The 19,826-nt window shown below is 44.4% G+C and overlaps 3 protein-coding genes and 1 long non-coding RNA gene across 9 annotated transcripts; 2 read left to right on the top strand and 2 right to left on the bottom strand.

Moving 5' to 3' along the window:
- Positions 1–1,153: 1,153 nt before the first annotated feature.
- LOC137660621 (uncharacterized) lies at positions 1,154–1,753 on the bottom strand. Its single transcript, XR_011047722.1, has 2 exons — positions 1,523–1,753; positions 1,154–1,434 (listed from the first exon to the last, which is right to left on the bottom strand). It is a non-coding gene; the product is annotated as an uncharacterized lncRNA (long non-coding RNA).
- Positions 1,754–2,151: 398 nt separating this feature from the next.
- On the top strand, positions 2,152–3,925 carry LIPT1 (lipoyltransferase 1). Its single transcript, XM_068425562.1, is given in 3 exon segments — positions 2,152–2,228; positions 2,452–2,664; positions 2,667–3,925. Coding segments are annotated over 2 exon segments (1,230 nt in total). The 5' UTR covers positions 2,152–2,228; positions 2,452–2,612; the 3' UTR covers positions 3,845–3,925.
- Positions 3,926–4,848: 923 nt separating this feature from the next.
- MITD1 (microtubule interacting and trafficking domain containing 1) lies at positions 4,849–13,382 on the bottom strand. 6 transcript variants are annotated; one of them, XM_068420702.1, is made up of 8 exons: positions 12,911–13,137; positions 12,506–12,607; positions 12,078–12,214; positions 11,909–11,995; positions 11,106–11,221; positions 10,710–10,770; positions 6,304–6,412; positions 4,849–5,231 (listed from the first exon to the last, which is right to left on the bottom strand). In XM_068420702.1, the coding sequence occupies exons 1-7, from the start codon at positions 13,062–13,064 to the stop codon at positions 6,329–6,331; spliced, it is 741 nt and encodes a 246-aa protein (XP_068276803.1). In that variant the 5' UTR covers positions 13,065–13,137; the 3' UTR covers positions 4,849–5,231; positions 6,304–6,328. The 6 variants fall into 6 exon arrangements, with proteins under 6 accessions (XP_068276803.1, XP_068276795.1, XP_068276787.1 ...); XM_068420694.1 differs by having other exon boundaries at positions 4,849–6,070; XM_068420686.1 differs by having other exon boundaries at positions 4,849–6,412.
- MRPL30 (mitochondrial ribosomal protein L30) lies at positions 13,204–17,011 on the top strand. Its single transcript, XM_068420756.1, has 5 exons — positions 13,204–13,374; positions 13,830–13,910; positions 15,696–15,842; positions 16,668–16,741; positions 16,828–17,011. The coding sequence occupies exons 1-5, from the start codon at positions 13,324–13,326 to the stop codon at positions 16,958–16,960; spliced, it is 486 nt and encodes a 161-aa protein (XP_068276857.1). The 5' UTR covers positions 13,204–13,323; the 3' UTR covers positions 16,961–17,011.
- The last annotated feature ends 2,815 nt before the right edge of the window (positions 17,012–19,826 follow it).

Genomic DNA, 19,826 nt, shown 5'->3' on the forward strand with positions numbered 1-19,826 from the left:
TTTTTTAATGTGATAATACAACCTGCCAAGTGCTGGGGCACACATTGTGTCAGGCTCCTTTTAGTCTATTTCTCTCACTAATCACCACCAGTGTACATCTGGGGACAGGTTGTTACTTTTTATCCGCCCTACTATACCCACACATTTCTTTTATGAGTTTGGTAAGGAACTCTCATGCTCTTAATGATCCAGTTCTTCAGTAGGAAACAACCCCAAGCTCCCATCTTTAATCTCTGAAGCCTTTCACCCTTTATCCACCTTCTTTTCTCCTTCAGTTTTCAGGGAATATAACTGCTCTAGTACAGTTTCTTCAATCAGAAGGTAAAGGCAATTCAGGCCCCATCATAAACAGTTTTCTTTATTGGTAAAGCAAACATATGAACACCCTGTACTCAAAGCCAAATTGCTTCCTCAAATAATTCCACTGTTTCACTTGAATAAGGATATCATCTTGGTGTTTCTTCCTAAGCCACCTATTCCTAGAATTGGAAAGAAGAAAAATTACCTGTAACTATTCCTCTTCAGGAGGAAGAGGAAACTATTCCTCCTTTTCAGAAGGAATAGTTTCTGAGAATTATCACAACCCGTTGTCCCACCCATTTCTCTACAATTCCTTCATGTCTTGGGACTCCAGTATTAGAATAGAAGAACCATTTAGGTTGGAAAAGACCTTTAAGATCATCGAGTCCAACTGTTAACCTACCACTGCCAAGTCTACCACTAAACCATATCCCTAAGCACCACATCTACACGTCTTTTAAATACCTCCAGGGATGGTGACTCCACCACTTCCCTGGGCAGCCTGTTCCAATGTTTGATAACCCTTTCGGTCAAGAATTTTTTCCTAATATTCAACTTAAACCTCCTCTGGTGCAACCTGAGGCCATTTCCTCTCCTATCACTTGTTATTGAGGAGGAATGAGAAATAAAAGCATGCAATGTATCCTTTATGAATGCATGTACACCAGCAAGAGGTATATAGCATATATTTGCCCATACAGATACTACTGTGGATAAAAACTTCAACTAGTAATGCTGAGCATTGGTCCACTGTGTAAATTTAAATACAGATAACAGCTCCTGAGGAAGACTTATAGCTAAGGGCTGGTCGACTTTAAGAACGGCTTGAATCAATGCAAATCTGAAGACAATCTGCTGCATGCAATACATCTTTAATTATCCAGTCTTTGTCCATGTCCAGCTTGTTAATGAATTATGCTATCGACATTTATCTTCATGAATGCCACGGGCAATTTCTATGTTTTTGACAAGCCTCTGTGCCTTTCTGCTAACGTGTTCAGTCTCCCTCTGAACTCGCGAAAGCTTCAGCCCTCCAGAACCTCCTGTGGCGAGGAACTGCACCAGCTGGGTCTTGCACGAAGAACCATCCGTTTCATCCGTTGTGCGTCTGCATCTTGCCGGCGTGATCTGATGCTTCACAGTTACCGTGTTGGGAGAGGCAGTGAAGACCAACACCGACCTCCTTTCTTTAATGCCACTTAACCATTTTACGACCTCTTACCATAGGAAGTTTTTTTAATCAGGCTCGAGTCTTGACTTACGCAGCTGCACGCTGCACAGCACCTGACCATTCTCGCTTCTTCTCAGCCTCCCGCAGCTGCACCGCGTCCCGGCTGCGCTGGGAGCAGCGGGTCCCGCTCGCACCGCTCACCGCGGGGGCCACCCGCTCCCCTCAGCTCTCACCCGCGTGGCACCAGCCCGCTCACAGCCCCCCACCACCAGCGGGCCGCTGGTTTGCCTGCCCGCCTGCCGCCCTCCCCGGCCTCCCCCCGCGCTGCCGGGTCGCGTACCGCGGGGCAGCCCCGCCGGCCGGGCGCCCGCCCCCGGCACCTCTCACCCCGGGAAGCGGAAGGCGAGCCGGAGCGCGCGGAACGGCCGCCGAGGGCGCTAAGGGGCCCGCGCGCGCCGCCTTGGCCCTCGCCTCCCCGCCGTGAGTAGCGACTCGCGCCCCGCGCGCGCAGGGCCGGCCGTTGAGGGCGGGGGGGAGATGGCGGGCGGGGGGTGCATCGCCCCGGTGCAGCCCCGCGGCGGAACGGGGCCTGCTGCCGCTCGGGGAGGGACGGCTGCCGAGGGGTGTCACTGTGGCACCGCCTCTCGGGGGGAGCCGCCGTGGCGGAGGGGGCAACCTGCGCCAAGAGCGAAATGGCGCCCGGGACGGCAGCGGGTAGTACCGGCTCCGGTGACCGCGGGGCTCGCCTCGTCCCGCGGTAGGGTGCTGCAGGCCCCAGGGCAGCCAGCCCTGTGCCTGGCTGGCTCGTCACTGACCCAAAAAACTCATGAACTTGTTGCTCCTGTTTTTCTTCTAAGATCAATGAAAAAAAAATTAATAAAACTGGACTGCTAAAACTAAAGTAAAATTGTATTAGCAAGACTGTATTGAGAGGGGGGAAAACACATAGTTTAATTTCATTTCTTTCTTTGGTCTTTTAGGCACCACGGACTGCGAGGAGAAGCCACTCAGACAACGCCAGCTTTTATGTTAAGTGCACCTCAGGGTTGGAACGGCGTCATTTGCTTCAAAAGGAGAAACATGCCTTGTAACTCCCATCAGTGCAGGAGCATTGCTGCTTTGGGAAGAGCGTGACTGCATCATGACAGCCACTGGCATTTCATTCCTGTCACAACAACGCGTCGTGGACTTGCCACGTTCAGCTTTACCAGATCAAGAGTTCCTTCCATCTACTGTCCAGTTATTAAAAACATGCTACTCCAGTCATCATTAAAGAACTGCCTTCAGCTATCCTGTATCCTCAGGACTCCAAAAGCTGGTTTCAGAAGCACCACTAGTGGAGGCCTCATTATCCAGTCAGTTTCTAATGATGTTTACCAAAATCTAGCTGTGGAAGACTGGATCCATGACCACATGAATTTAGAGAACCGACAGGTCCTTTTCATTTGGAGAAATTCCCCTGCTGTGGTAATAGGGAGACATCAGAATCCCTGGCAGGAGTGCAACCTCAGGCTAATGAGGCAAAAAAATATAAAACTAGCCAGGAGAAGAAGTGGAGGAGGGACAGTTTACCATGACTTAGGCAATATCAATTTGACTTTCTTCACAACCAGAAAAAAATACGAGCGAATGGAAAACCTGAAACTAGTTGTGAAGGCATTGAAAGCCTTGCGCCCCCAGTTAGATGTACACGTCAGTGACAGATACGACATCTTGCTAGACAGGCATTACAAAATCTCAGGTACTGCTGCAAAGCTGGGAAGGGCAACTGCTTATCACCACTGTACCTTACTCTGTAACGCAGATAAGCTTGTTCTATCTTCTGTGCTAAAGAGTCCTTACAGAGGGCTAAAAAGCAATGCCACTCCTAGTGTGCCTGCCTCAGTGAAAAACCTCTTTGAAGAGGATCCTACTTTAACTTGTGAGATGCTCCTAGATGCCATTGCTGAAGAATATGCTACACAACACCAAATAGATCATCATATCACCTTAATAAATCCTGCTGATGAGATTGTGCTTCCTGGAATTAATAATAAAACTAAAGAACTACAAACCTGGGAATGGGTGTATGGAAAGACACCGAAGTTCAGCATTAGCACTTGTTTTAACATGGTCTATAAAGATTGTGTTCTTGACGTTAAAGTAGATATGGATGTAAAGCATGGAAGGATTGAAGCCTGTAACGTTGATCTGCCGGAGCAGTGGCTGCCACCAGCATTGTGCAGGGAACTGGCGAAGAGCCTTACTGGCAGTAAGTTTTGCCCACATGAAACCACTACACTAGCAACAACATTACTAAGAGTGTGTCCACAAGATGATGAGTTGCACAGCAAGTGGAATCTGCTGTGTGAGAATATGATAATGTTAATGTGACTTGCATTTTGAAAATGTGAAGTTAAACTTCTGCTGCTTTTTTATTTATTGAAAACAAAATTAAAACATTAATTTCTACAAGCTGTATTTTTCTCTTATTAGTCATCAAAGCTGTTTAATCTTGTGCTTTTGCTTAGTATTACTTACTGGCAATTAGATCTCACACTGCCTGCACCCGAGGTTCCCAAACTGTAGGCTGTAAGCCACTGCAGTGCGCTGCGGCCCTGTATCGCTCTGTTCTGACAGACATCATCACTGCTTAAACCAGGGAAAATGGTGTCGGCATCCCAAACTGGCTCTGTAGCAGAGAAGGTACAAATGGCTGATGCATGTGATGGGGTAGATGGAAAACTGCCACTGTGCTGCTGCACTGGATCCCCCAGCCTGCATCCGCCTCCTTGCAGACAGTAGCTCAAAGGCTGTGTCTCAGCCCCTGAGCTGTGTGGAGAGGGATGTCCCCCTGGTTTCTGGTTGAAAGTCCTTTCTTCCAGACTGCTGGTGACCTGCCTCCGCTGTACAAGCGTGGGAGTAAGCTAAACTCGCCACTGTGTAGTGAATCACTCCAGCAGTTCCACCCTGGATTAGAGCTTTTGTCCATGTATGTGCAGAAGGGAGGGAAAGATTAAGCCGAGTGTTGGGGGTTTATGTGATGAGGGCAGGAGAGGCGAACTGGGACGGAGGCAATCTGTGCCTCATTTGTACCTGCACTGCCTGGCACAAAGCTGGGAGTCACTGCAGCCATAGGTACTGGTATCTAAGATAAAATTGGGAATACTTCTACATTAGGAAATACACTTGCAAATACAGATCTAGGAGAAGCAGGTTCCTTATGTTACCACCTAGGAGAAAATTTGCTACTGAAAGTCAATAGTGAACTGAAAATGACAGTTTTCAATTTAAATAAAAATAATTGCTCAGTATAAAGTGACATTATGAAAGAAAGGCTCAAGATGTATTTCACTGTTGTTGCCAAAGAAGCAGAATGCAATTTTGATCAGGTCAGAACATAAGCAGTTTATTGATACAGCCGCAGGAGAACCCAGCACAGCAGTGACAGACTCCGTTGACGTGAACTCTGCCCAAATGAGGCAGTTACAGAGTTTATATACCTTTGCGTTATACAGCTCTTTCTTTACCAAACTGCCCTTGAATAGTAGAGGTGGGAGGTTCATCAAGCAAAAAAGCCATAAATTCACCCTGTCGAGGTGTGAGCACATCGAGGTAAATTCCATTCAGGGCACAATATATAGCACAACCCAATTTGCATAAGAGTCTTTTCCCAGAAGGTCAACTGGGGTGGTAGGACTTAGAAGGAAAGCATGGTATCCAGTAATGAGGCGGAGAGTTACAGACAAAGGGCTTGTTATCGGATGACATATGGGTTGTTCTGAAATACCAACAGTGTTTTTTACTACTTCTGAAGATAAGGGAACTGCAGGAAAATCAGAGGCACATAAAGTGGATTGAGAAACGCCAGTATCAATTAGGCAAGAAACAATCTTGCTGTTAATAGGGCAAGATAGGCCAGTCTGGCCCAAAGAAAGTAAAAGAGCAATGACGTTTATGTCCTCGGGGCTGTCCTAATCACATTTCTGAGGCTGTGGCATTGTTGTCTGAAAAGTGGATTTGAGCCCGGTGTGCAATTAACCAATCTCACACGCTCAGGAGAGAGATTGTATTTATTCTGCACAGGGTGCTCGGTGGAATTATCCACAAATTAAGCACCCCTGTTGTGAATCCCAGCACCTTTTTATACACAAAGAATTACATGAAATCATCCCTCTATTTGCATAACACACTTTTCATTGGTTAATATATCCAATTACAATTAACATAAATGCTTAGTCCTATGATCTACGCATGCTCAGGGGAAGAATCTTCACCTGGGCAGGAGTCTTTTTGACCTGTGGGTGTGATTTTTAGTATTATAATGTATTATAATGAGCATAGTTTACTTCAGGGCATCCTAAAACTAATACTTCTGTCAAGGTTGATTTACATTAGACAACAGTTATTCTTTTACATTAACCAGACCACACATCAAAGTTCTTGTGTTCCAGGATACTCCTTTGTTCTTCGTCTTCTGGCTAGTCTCCCTGTCTCCCTAGATGTAGATAAGGTTTTGTTCTTCTCCAAGCTAGCTTCCCTAGATGTAGATAAGGACGATGTCTTCTTTTTCTTCAAGATGGACCAGATATGTCCTGACAGAATGTATCCTACATACATCTTTAAGCAATTAGTAAGTACAAGTACACTAAGTAAATATTCTAACACAAATACAAGTTTCGCTATATCCGCATGAACGAAAAGGTGGGTGGAAAGTTAGGGTTACTGAATTCTGCTGGTCTTAGAAGACTTACGATTAGGTCTGTAAGGACATTCTGACTTCCAACAGTGTCCTTGTCCATACAGACAACCCTCAGCTGAAGCTCCAGTAGGGATTTCAAAAGGTCCCTTACCTTTCTAAGTGGCACCAAGGGGGTTTCAGCAGGGATCAGTCCATGGTTCTGCCAGGCGAAGCAGGACACATGAATCCAAGTCATGGCACCAAATTCTGTCGCAGAATAACTGGAATGCAATTTTGATCAGGTCAAAACAGCAGCAGTTGATTGCTATAAGAACACAGAGCAGCAGAGACAGCCTCTGCTGATAAGTTCTCTGGTGAAGTGAGGCAGTTACAGGTTTTATGCTTCTACGTTAGACAATTAATTCTTCACCAAACTGTCAAATAAGCAGGATGTGGTAAGTAACAGCAGTGATTGAAATTCTTCAGGTAAGGAGAATCTAGATTGTAGATTCCCCCTGTACTCTGCACTGGTGAGGCTGCACCTCAAGTACTGTGTTCAGTTTTGGGTCCCTCACTACAAGAAAGACACTGAGGTGCTGGAGTGAGTCCAGAGAAGGGCAGCGAAGCTGGTGAAGGGTCTGGAGAACAAGTCTTATGAGAAGCGGCTGAGGGAACTGGGGTTGTTTAGTCTAGAGAAAAGGAGGCTCAGGGGAGACCTTATGGCTCTCTACAACTACCTGAAAGGAGGTTGTAGTGAGGTGGGTGTTGGTCTTTTCTCACAAGTAACAAATGACAGGATGAGAGGAAACGGCCTCAAGTTGCTCCAGGGGAGGTTTAGATTGGATATTAGGAAAAATTTCTTCACCAAAACAGTTGTCAAACATTGGAACAGGCTGCCCAGGGAAGCGGCGGAGTCACCATCCCTGGAGGTATTTAAAAGATGTGTAGATGTGGTGCTTAGGGACATGGTTTAGTGGTGGACTTGGCAGTGCTGGGTTAATGGTTGGACTTGATGATCTTATAGGTCCTTTCCAACCAAAACAATTCTGTGATTCTGTTGTCCGAATAGCAGATTCGAGCCCGGTGTGCAATTAACCAATCTCACACGCTCAGGAGAGAGATTGTATTTATTCTGCGCAGGGTGCTTGGTGGAATCATCCACAAATCAAGCGCCCCTGTTGTGAATCCCAGCACCTTTTTATACACAAAGAATTACATGAAATCATCCCTCTATTTGAATAACATACTTTTCATTGGTTAATATATCCAATTACAATTAACATAAACGCTTAGTCATTCCTATATGATCTACGCATGCTCAGGGGAAGGGTCTTTACCTGGGCAAGGGTCTTTTTGACTGGTGGGCTTGATTTTTAGTATTATAATGAAGGTAGTTCAGCTAAGAATACTTAAATCCCTGCTTTCTTTGCCAAGTCGACCACCTGCACAAGAAGTCTTGTCTTAGTTCTGGACTTGACGTTCCAGAACTCAGTTTACATTTTCTTGGCCTTAACTCGGCAACTGTTTATTGTTTTCCAAATCAGCTCACCTGCAAAAGCCATGGTTAACTTTTAACTCAGCAATAAGCGCTAGGTACCTGATATCAGTTCTAGACAGTCAGATTAGGAAGCCCTAGGCAGTATGTCCTTTTATGAATACTTCACTCTTTTCCTAATTAAATTGTGCAGATGAGACCGTTAGCTGCAAATATTTCTTAACAAGTGAGGCCTGCAAAGGCCTGTGAGGTGGTTACTATCTTACTTGCATACCATTGTCTTTAAAAGATGGCTGGTTGACCATCGCTCAGTAGGAGGAAATCACATGGCAGAAGCGACCTCCCTTTAGCTAAGGAGAGCAGTCAAAGGGGGTGAATCCAGCCCTCAGCTAGGGCTGGCAGTCACACTGTAGGACTGAATGGGACTCGTCTCACTCCAGCAGGGAAGGTGGCTTCAGCTCATCTCCACAGATGATACCAGGAGGCACAGTCCTGGCTGCACAATCCAGGTGATGACCTGACTGTGTAAGTGCAAGTGGCAACTCAGAAGAACATGGCCTGGAGTCAGCAAAACGATTGCGGAACTGTATTCTTAGATTGCTCTGACAATTTTTTTTCCATGCATTGATGCCCATTCCTCTTCATACATTGTGTTAGTGAAAGCAACTATTCAGAGGTAAAGGGCTTATAGGTAAAAATTGCAGTGCAGCACCAACTGGTACATCACCAAAGCCTTAGTTGTACATATGTACAGATATTGCACATCCATGAGATCTGAAAGAAAATCTGCAGTCCTAACTAGTGATTTATAGTCTAATTAGAAAACAGATAAAAAGTTCTAGCAATGAAGAGGCAAGAGTTGGAAGACCATGCTTGCCTCTTGTGGTATTTGTAGGGAACCACATCACAGGGGCTTACTAATGGAACAGAGAAGCATATTGTATTACAAGATGCAGAAAGCATAAAGAATTTTGATTTCCAATTAAGTACTAAAATCTAAAGTTGATCTAAAATATTTAAGGTGGCTTTTTATTTTGTCCCTATACATTTGAAATTGTTGGACTAGGTTAAAAGATACAAAGCTTCACATTTGGGAAGCTTACTGTATTTACAGTGAACCTTCTCCCAAACATGGCTGATTACCAGCTTCCCTGGATTACCTGAATGCCTGATTACCAGGCATTACCCAGCTTCCCTGAATTACGCTATGTAGTGCAGAGAAGAATTCAAACAGATGACTACAACTACAAATAATAAAAAATAACCTTTATTCCCATTAAAAACAGGCATATCTTATACACAACTGAATAAAACTGACAACAGTGACTAGAAACCTAGTATCAAGCAGCAAGCCAGGGAGCTTCTATGGAATGTTTGGGGGGACCGACTGGTAGCGTACAGCTTCTGTGGCACGTATGTTATTCTTTTTGCTGATGTAACACTGAAAAGCCGAGACATTATTATGCAAAAGGATAAAGAAGGCAGACCACTGGCAAACTGTGACTCAGAGAACAAGGCAAAGACCAGCTCTGTTTCTTCTTGATAGTTGTGGAATAGATTTGTTGCATTAGAGGCAAGAGTAAAAGAATAGCAGCATTAGATGACAGAAGGTGAAAGAAGAATAAAGCAAATTAAAAAAAAAAGGATAATGGAATACACCAGCCATCAGGAAAAAGAGACAAAGGAGAGGAAGTTCTAGCAATGAACATGCTACTAGACTATAGAGGCATATTGTATTACAAGACACAGCAAGCGTAAGGCACCTATCAGTCCTGAGGCTGAAAAGATTTTGATGGGACCTGCAAAAGAGGCCACTGCCTGTTCTTCATGTCAGAATATATGACTGTGCTGGATTCTTGCTGACCATGATCAAAAACTCTTGTACAAGAAGAAAAAGCAGCAGCAGCTTAGGTGATACCTCCTGTTTTCCAAAGGATGAAGGAAAGACCAGAAAAGACTTTGTCTTTTTTCCATTTAGCATATTGCTTAGAATCATTATCAACAAGAAAGTTTGAAGGTATCCAACTTCTGGAAGAATTTAAAAATCAATTAATTTTTTAGGGAACTACCTTAGTAGCAGGGAAATAGTTTACTGCTGTTGAGACTGGCATGACTAGCTGGAAGGACACTAAACTTGCAAGTCAGGGAAAAAGACTGGGAGAGGATCATACAACCTTTCCACACCTAATGCAAAGGATGGAAATAGGTGTATGACCATACATAAAAGAACATACAGGAGTGACAGGAAAAAGAATAGAGCTGTTTGCATCCTTTCTAGCCCAAAATCCATCATGCAGAGACACATAACACAACCCTAAAATGTCTGTATACTGACCACTACAATATTTGTGTGCAAGGAGCTTGGAAAATGGAGTGTTAGATTTGGGGTTTATTAGTAAAGCCTGTGAAATGAGGTATTACGGGATTGACCAAAACACAGCAGAACAGCAGTCATGACTAGAATACAGGAATTAAAGGAAATAAATAAGGCTGCTTATAAAAGAGGACATGTGGCAGCCCAGCTTCAAATGTTTGTGAGGTGGTCAATTAAAGACATAAAAACCAAAATTGCTCAAGACAAAATTAATAGTAAAAATAGAAATGACATTAAAGAGGCCTTTGAGAGACAGTATTGAGGGTCTGTTATGAAATCAAGATCAAATTTACATATGGATTGTATTAAGATTATGGGAGAAGTACAATGGAGGAATTATTGTACAGTTGTGTTTTCTCAGACTGAAAAGTCTCAAATATTCTTCAACCTATAAATTATAAAAGCTGTGCTGGACTAAGTACTTAAAAGAATTGCTTCTGAGGGTGGACAGCTGGACTCAAGCAGCATCATCCAGTCTTACATTTTTATGCTTATAAAAACACTCATTAAAAGCAGTCATATCTGATCACATTTTCTTTGTATGTTTAGTATGAAAGACATCCACTGTTGTTTCATGACAAGGTCGCAAGTCAAAGTCACAGTATCCAATGCTGAAACGACCCTGCAGAAATTAACAGAATTGACATGGTGAACACAGAATGAGCTCTTCTACAATACAAGTTAATTAAAGAGGTCAAAGCATTCTTACCTGTGGTTTCTTAAAATAATCAAGACCCCTTCCAATCTTAATCATCCATCCATTGTTGAATCTGTTTTAAAAAATCACAGATGTGAATACTATGCGTATGTTGAATAAAAAAATAGTTATATCCACACAACACACAAGCTCCTTGCTTCAATCACAATTATTTCCTAGTGTAGCCGATACCTGTATGAACCATGGAAGGCACCGTTCTGTACAAAGAGACATCTACTATTATGCTCACAGTTAGAACATGAAACTATGGAGGACTGATTTTAGCCAGTGAGGGCCACTGCCTTCAACTTTGTTAACCACAGCAGTAACTAGAAATTGTCTCCAGAATTAGGGTTAAGTAGTTTGACTTCAAATAACTGGCATTCACTGGTTTTCTATATCACCCACCTAATTTCTCGATCATGTATTGAAGATGAAAATGCAATATTCAGTGTTACTCCATAATTCCTCAATGATTGTTGTATTTCTTCCAAGCCACTTATCTGCTGACTCCTCCCACTACCCTGTTAAAAGTAAAAATAACGTGGTGGGGTTTTTTTTTAACCGTATATTCCTCTTCTGGTCACCTCTTCCTAAACTCACCAACAAAACCTTTTTAGTAATAACTTAAACCAAAGGAAAGTAACTTGGATGAAGGCAGATTCGCAGTTTCAAAGACAGGATAAAAAGCAGACAGATTACAGCTACACTTGCTAAGCGATGTAGAGGAGAAGCTCACGTTCAGCCCTTTGAAACTAGATATGAATTACTATTTGAGCCAAAATAAATACAGTGATAGTTTGAGAGGTTTTAGCTCATCAAAACTTCTAAAATGACAACTACATACAGCTGTTGAAGAGAAAAAAAAACATCTCTCAATAGATGCTTTGGTTTTGATGACATTTTCCACAACAAAACTTTCACAAAAGTATCTTTTCCATTTAAGATTCTGCTTACCAAGAATTTGTTAGAGTTATCAGAAAACTCTGAGCTTATAAAATTACTTATGTTCAACTATTGCATTTTTATTTTTCTCTTAATCTGCGTTTTCTGCTGAAGGCATGAGAGCCTTAGTGTAACAATTACTGGTAAGTAAGAATAAATCTATATTTAAAATCTTTTCTATATATATATAGAGAGAGAGATATTTGCATGTAGTGTCACCTGCAAATCACCTACAGGGAAATAGAAACCAAAGTCTAGACACTTACTTCGTTATAGGAAGTGAGGAGGTGGATTGTTTTCACTTTGCACGGCCCCTTAACTAGCATCTCACAGAATCGTAGGAAGTTATACAACTGTAAAAGTTTTATTTAATTTAGTATCTTGGAATTTTTTTAGTAGTTACATCTGTATCAGTTGCACTGAATATCTACTTGCCTGATGAACATGCCTAATGTACGGGTCCTCCACCCAAACTTCTGAAACAATGTCAGTGAGGTACTCTTGGAAAAGCTTTTCATAGCTGAAACCTGTTGCATTTTCCTCTATCCTGATCTGCTTGTGGTATTTGCCATCTGAAAATAAAAGAAGTCTCTTTTTCAGTAAAGAGCATGACAAGAGAAGTTGTGGCTGCCCCCTCCCTGGCAGTGTTCAAGGCCAGGCTGGATGGGGCTTTGAGCAACCTGGTCTAGTGGAAGGTGTCTCTGTCCGTGGCAGGGGGTTTGAAACCAGATGATCTTTAAGGTCCCTTCCAACCCAAACCATTCTATGATTCTGTGATAATTCCTGTGTTAACCACCTCGCCCATAAAACGTTCACATAACAACAGGTATATAAATGCCAACAGGTACATCGCAGCTCCGTACCTTGTTTCTCTTTTTCAATGTGTTTTTTAATGTCTTCAGCTCTCGTCATGTACTCGGATATTTTCTGCCGGTAACGGTGCCTTTTTGCCTCATCTTTCGTGGCTGTGAATCAAAAGCACACAGGCCAGTTCTCCCCGAGGCGGGGGGAGCGCGGGGAGATGAGCCCTGCCCGGCCCCCGGTCTCCCCGGGAGAGACCGCCAGCTTTCCTCTCCCTGCCCGGGAGGGGACGGGGGACCGGGGCCGGCCCTCGGCGGCAAGCACGGCTCCTGTCTCCTCAAAACCCGCCTTGGCTGGCGGCCTCCGACAGAGCCGGGGGGTGTTTAACAACAAACCGCCCCAACGGTTGTGGTAAACTGCTGCCCAGACGCCCCTCGCCCCGTCGCCGCCGCCGCCCCGCCCGGTACCTTTCACCACCTGCAGCAGGAGGTCGATGCCCTCCTGGTAACACACCAGCGACTCCTGGAAGCGAGACGCCAGGTCCAGCTCCACCGCTCGCTTCACCGTCTCCGCCCCGGCCCGCTCCAGCGCGGCGCTGCCATCGCCCCCCGCCCGCGACATGGGCGCCGCGGCGGCGACGGGGACCACGACCAGCACCGGGACCGGGACCGGGACCGGCACGGGGCGGCCCCGCCTCCGGCAGCGCCGCGAGGGGGGGGGAAGCACTGCGCATGCGCGCCGCTCCACCCGCCACCGGAGGACGAGAAACCGAAGCGGAGGAGGAGGGAGAGGGGCTGTGCCTCACCGTTGTCCTTCCGCCGGCCGGCGCGGAACTGAAGTGCCGTGGTGCTGGCGCCCGGCCGGAAGGTTACGCACCGGGATGGCGGCCGCGGCGGGCCGGGGCGGCCTGGGGCAGGCAGCAGCTTGGAAGGTGGTGGCCTCGTCTGGGGTTTCGTTCGGGCGTGACGCTGCACTGGCGCCGCGCCTCTGGCTGTAGGCGCTCCGCCTGCGGCGGGGGGCCTCCCCCGTGAAACGAGGAGGGGCGGCGGGGAACGGCCCTGTCGGCGCCCTGCAGCAGCCGCTGGGCGGGGGGAAGGAGAGAGGGGCCGGTTATGAGTGGCCTGAAGGGCCAAGCTTCACGCTGCTGCGAGCTTCGCCTCCTCGGGGCGCCACCGCCGCGGGGCCCGGTTGGTGCCTCCGCTGAGAGGAGAGCGCGGCCGTGGGAGAGGGCCCGGTGTCAGCACAGTCAGTTCTTCAAACACCGAGAGCTGTAATAAACGCGGGATATGCGCTCACCGGTGTGGTTCGAGTGACTGTGTGATCTGTTGGCAAGTGTGAAGAGCTGTAGGGAAGGTCCCGCCAAGTTCTGTCCTGCTGTCTTTGCAGATGCTGGGGAAGAGGATGGAGGGCATGGCGGCCGCTGTGTGGGCTCGATGTCTCTTTACCAGGTCGAGAATTCCAGACTGGGTATGTGCTTCAGTAGTTGAGAAACTGAAAAGTAGGTGTAAGCCTGCTTAATGCTGTGCTTTCTGAGGTGTGACAGACTTCTAGAAACTGGGATGAGTGGGTTCACGGTGCGCTGAGTGAAGAACTGGCTGAAGGGCAGGGCTCAAAGGGTTGTAGTGAATGGGGCTACATCTGGCTGGTGACCAGTCACCAGCGGTGCTCCTCAGGGCTTAGTCCCAGAGCCAGTTTTGTTCAATACCTTTATCAATGACCTGGATGCAGGGATTGAATGCACCCTTAGCAAGTTTGCTGATGATACCAAACTGGGAGGCGCTGTCGACTCTCTCAAAGGACAAGAGGCCTTGCAGAGGGATCTAGATAGATCGGGATATGGGGCAATTGTCAGTGGCATGAAATTTAACAAGTCCAAATGCTGGATTCTGCACCTAGGACGGAGTAATGCTGGGCACAAGTGTAAACTGGGAGAGGAGTGGGTGCAGAGCAGCCCTGAAGAAAGGGATCTGGGGATGCTGGTCGACAGCAGGCTCAATGTGAGTCAGCAGTGTGGCCTGGCAGCCCAGGGGACAAACCGCATCCTGAGGTGCATCAAACAGCATAACCAGCCGTCCGAAAGAGGTGATTCTCCTGCTGTAGTCAGCATTAGCGCGGCCTCACCTTGAGCACTGTGTGCAGTTCTGGGCCCCACAATTTAAGAAAAGTTGTGAAGGTCCTTGAATGCATCGAGAGGAGGGCAACAAAGCTGGTGACGGGGCTGGAAGGAATGTCCTGTGAGGAGCAGCTAAGGACTTTGGGCTTGTCTAGTTTGGAGAGAAGGAGGCTGAGGGGCGACCTCATGGCTCTCTACAGCTTCCTGAGGAGGGGAAGTGGACAGGGGGGTGCTGAGCTCTTCTCCCTGGGATCCAGTGACAGGACACGTGGAAATAGTTCAAAGCTGCAGCAGTGGAGGTTTAGACTGGGCATTAGGAAGCATTTTTTTACCAAGAGAGTGGTCAAACACTGGAACAGGCTTCCTAGAGAAGTGGTCGATGCCCCAAGCCTGTCAGTGTTTAAGAGGCATTTGGACAATGCCCTTAACAACATGCTCTAACTTTTGGTCAGCCCTGAATTGCTCAGGCAGTTGGATGAGATGATCGTTGTAGGTCCCTTCCAACTGAAGGGACTATTCTACTCAATATTCTATTTTTTTTAATTCTATTCAATAAATAACTAAAACCAAAGAGATGGGAAGTTTGACTTCCCTTCCAACTGAAGGGACTATTCTACTCAATATTCTATTTTTTTAAATTCTATTCAATAAATAACTAAAACCAAAGAGATGGGAAGTTTGACTTAAATTGTACGTTTTTACATTTACATTTTTAGTTTAGCTTCTTTCAAGATACTGTCCTGTGTCACTTGACTCGTTTCTTTAAAATCATTCTTAAAGCCTGTGGAAAAACTTACCATTCAGAGGCTAAGCAGAGGTTCTTCAATGAGATGCATGTGAATTAAGTGCTGTGCTGGAATAGTGATGTCCATGTATTTCTATGCAGTTGTACGTCCAAACACAAGAGTCCAAACCATTATAAAAATATCTTTGACTAATGTTATAAAAGCTAAATTTGAGGTCACTTGTTGGTGCTTTGACCTTCTGAAAAGAAAGGTAGTTAAACATGTAAGAATTTTTACCAAGGTTGAAGTATGTTTTAGAGAGTTATTTTGTTAACTATAATAATAATAATAATTCAGATATTTAGGAAAAAAAAAAAAAACAAACAACCCGTTTTTGTGAACTTCTTATTCTAGGTATTTCAGCCACAGCCTGGAGATCATGAAAAGTATGGAGGTGACCCTGAGCAGCCCCACAAAATCCATGTTGTTACTAGAATAAAAAGTGTAATTGGTCGCCCATATTGGGAAAAGAAGATAATACGTGATCTTGGACTGGATAAAGTATGATAGTTGTTCTTAATACTTACTGCGTACATCAGAAATGTAGAAACATAGGGTAGAATTAAGGTGGTTTTTTTTTAAGGACCTCAGTTTTGCAGTCTCAAACTCAGATTGCTTTACAGCTGCTATAAATGTAATTGAGAAATCGGTAATGTGTTTAAAGAGCTGAGAGGAACATTAATGGCAAATGCCCTTTTAGTGGGAATTCAGAATATCACTATGTGCTATTGCTCTGCATGGCTGTGGAGAACTTTACCTTGAGAATTCTGCTAAAATAATAAAAATAGATTTGTAAATACTTTGAGTTTAGTTTTCTCTGTGGGTCGTATTATTCAGATATTGCAGGTAGGCAAATAAGACTCATTTATTAATGAAGAGGCTTCCAAATCCAAGTCTCTAAGTGTTTGTGTCAAAGATAGGTTTATCCAGATTTTTTAGGCCAACTGCACATTGTGCAAAGATAAACCTAGTCAGTGTTATATTACAGAGAAAAAAAGTGTGCTTGATCAATTTAAGATCTGACTGAAGCAAGCAGTCTTACCCCTAAACTCCTGTATTTACATTTACAGTATTTTTAACAGTTGGAAGAAATTTGAATATATTGATAATGTAATGGGAATAAAGATGAATTTGTCATTTTACTGGAATTGAGTTTGATCAAGTTTTAATTTCCTATTTTTGTGTATGTTCTTGATGCATGACAGTTCTCTAAATCCTATATTTGCAAATGTGGTTTATATTTTTACTGATAGTGTGAAAAGTTCTGTGAACAGAGATGTGGTGTTTGGCGATGCATTTGTAAAACGTCTTCTATCCTTTATACAGGCGCATCAGCCAAGATTGCACAAAAATATCCCTTCTGTGAATTCCAGACTGAAAGTTGTTAAACATCTGATAAGGTTTGTTAACTGTTTAATTTGGAACATTTAATGTAACTCTCTTCTAGTCATAGGACTTCACTAAGCAAACTCCCTTTCGCCTGTAGAATACAGCCACTGAAACTACCTTACGGGTTGCCAACAGAAGAGGAAATGTCGGACACCTTTCTTACAAGCAAGGGAGAGCTCGTCATTAAACGGCATCTGAAACCTGTGGAGCAGAAAGAAATTAAGTCGTAAGGTGTGCTGGTTGGATTTATATTTTATAAAATAAATAATTTAAATCCTGAATTAAGAGTTTGTGTATGAAATGTAAGCTTAATTTTTACTCTGTCTGGTACAAATGGCAGAGGTGACACTGATGCTTAGAGAAGGATTGCATGTGTACAAATATAAAATTCAATGTTGTTCATATTTGCCTGAAATACTAAATGAATGATAGGTTTTCTGTCCTCGTGCTTTTATTTTGTGGCTAGATTACTGCAGTTTATGTCTAGCTATTAGAGAACTTTGTAAATAAAGTCAGATAAGCAGAGAAGTACATGTAGCTAATGATGGTGAGGACATTTCCCAGCTAACAGTGAAGGTTTACAGTGATGATGCATGACTTCACCTTTGCTGCACAAAGGAAGGAACTGGAATTGAAAAACCCTCTGTGTAGCAGTTACATGAGAATCGACTGGCTGTCCACCGAGAGTGTCGTTTGATTGAGGCAGGCATTTGGGTGACTTACCTTGGTCATCCAGATCTCATGCTTGTTCCTTAGCAAACCGTCTGTCACCTGGCCTCTGCTGTAGCTTAAAAAGTCGCTGATCTCCCCATTTGGGAGTAACAGGAGGAGTGATTCACATCGTGGTAGGTTGTATAATTTGTCTTTCAGGAAACATGCTATCTCACTTCATACATATTTCTTGATCCTAAATGTTTGATAATAATGGCCTAAGAGCTGCAGTCTGTGTGAAAGTTGATGGTTTTCCTGTTCTAAGATTGCAAACTTTATAAATCTGGAGACCCAGAAACATACTTCCTTGATGCAAGTTAGTAATTGTGGGCTACAAGCTTATAAAATAACACCTTTTACTGAAAGATTTTTAATAGTACTTGTGCATATTTTTATATAAAGTTTTAAGAATTGTGGCCAAAGTTAGGAAGCTGCTGCTGTATCAAATGATAAAGTAGTTTTCATTCCAGTGAGCATAAATTCTGTAGTTTAACACACTGTGAGCCTCTCCCACGCTAGACACACTGCAGAGGAGTTAATCTTAATGACTGTATGTTGTGAGAAGATCAGAGGGATACAGTCACTGGAAATGAATGTTTATCCCTTCTGCAGGCTTGCAGAGAAGAGTAAACACCAGTAGGAGTTCAAAGAAATAGATGTATCAGTAGAGGGACACAAAAGCTGGAGTCACTGTGTGCAGAGGAAAAAGGATAGGCTGTGGTAGTGGCACTGAAGAGTGTAATGGCTCCTATGGGCAGGCTGCAGACAGAAACACAAAATTGAGCTGAAAAACTTCAGTTTCTCAACAAGCTACAGGCTGTAGATGGAAGGACGTAGGAAATATTGGTGTCAGTGTGAAGTACAGAGAATAGCAAGGAAAAAAGTGAAACAGATAAATGAATGTTGCTTTTCTTCCCTCCCTCCTTCCTTCCAGCATCGGCATTACCTCTTGTGCTGCACTGTGTTATAACTGCAGTCTCTGTGTCGTGTTCATCATGTTCCCATAGGGAGGTACTTCGTACAGGCTGAAATTTCAGCCCTCTTGGAGGATGTGTGTAGTGCATCCAAGGTACAGGGCATGCTTAAAAGAGATGGCACAAGTACTAGGGCCCAGAACATTAGGCAAATGGGTCATGTGGCTGAGGGACAGCAAATACAAGACTTGTACCCGGATTGGTGGCCCAGAGCACCAAAGCCAGGATCACTCAGCCTTACCAAGCACGTTCAGGATTTGTGTCCACGGCACTGCAGCCTGGTGAATCTCCAACAGAGGGAGCGCTGCCAGTTCTGTCATATGCAGTATGTGTATGAATGTGGATCTTCTGTTCATTAAACTATAGAGATGCTACAGCCTTCAAAAGTACTGCGATGTAAACCAGAAAGAATGTGTTAATGGACAAATTTGCTTGGTACTGTGCACAACTTAAGTGTGTTATAAACTACCTAAGTTAGAGCAGAGCTAGTAACTGCTTCCCAAGTACAGAGAAGGGAAAATGTTTTAGATAGTACCTGTTATTTCTGGGTAAGATTTAGCTACAAGAGATGTTGACAAGCTAGCAATTTTAATGAAAAAGGAAATAGTATTTTCTTAAAATTTTTAATACACATGTAAGTTTAGGCGCTTCTGAAATGGTATTTCCTTCAAGGTCGCAACTGTCATACAGTCAATCTTCTATCCCAAACCTCTGTATAAGCATACATTGTCTAAAGATTTGATCTCAGATCTAAAACCTGAACCAACAGGGTGCACAAACACAGTGTGTGTCCACATCCTTTCATTAATGGAGCATTATAAATGCTTCATGTACCTCTTTGTGAAGCACAGGTAAGAGACGCTGCCTTTTTGTGCAGGGAACAAACAGGCTAACTTAAAATGATAGCAAAATTCAGGTTGGAAGGTACCTCGTAGGTCTCTAGTCCAACCTCCTGCTCAACACAGGGCCAGCGCTGAGGTCAGACCAGGTTGCTCAGGACTTTGTCCAGTCGGGTCTTGTAAACCTCTGAGGACAGGGACAGCTCAGCTTCTCGGGGCAGCCTGCTCTGCTGCCTGGCTGTCCGCATGGGGAAGGGTTGTGTGCAGAATACAGTCTTGTATCCAGTCTGAACCTCTCTTCTTTCAGTTTATGCCTGTTGTCACTTCTCTTCCCACCTTGCACTACCAGGAGGAGCCAGCCTGGCTCCGTCTGCTCAGTTATCCCTCGCAGGTAGATACTGTGGGGCTGCTCTTAAGTCCACCTGAAGCTCTCCCTTCTCATGGGACAAGTGCTCCAGGCCTAACCACCTCAGTGGCTCTCTGCTTACCTCACTCTACTTAATTGGTCTTTCCTGTGTCAGGGGGCCCAAAACTGGACACTACTCTAGATATGGACTAACAAGCACTTAGTA

Source organism: Nyctibius grandis, chromosome 2 (assembly GCF_013368605.1).
Source record: "Nyctibius grandis isolate bNycGra1 chromosome 2, bNycGra1.pri, whole genome shotgun sequence".
Lineage (NCBI taxonomy): Eukaryota > Metazoa > Chordata > Aves > Nyctibiiformes > Nyctibiidae > Nyctibius > Nyctibius grandis.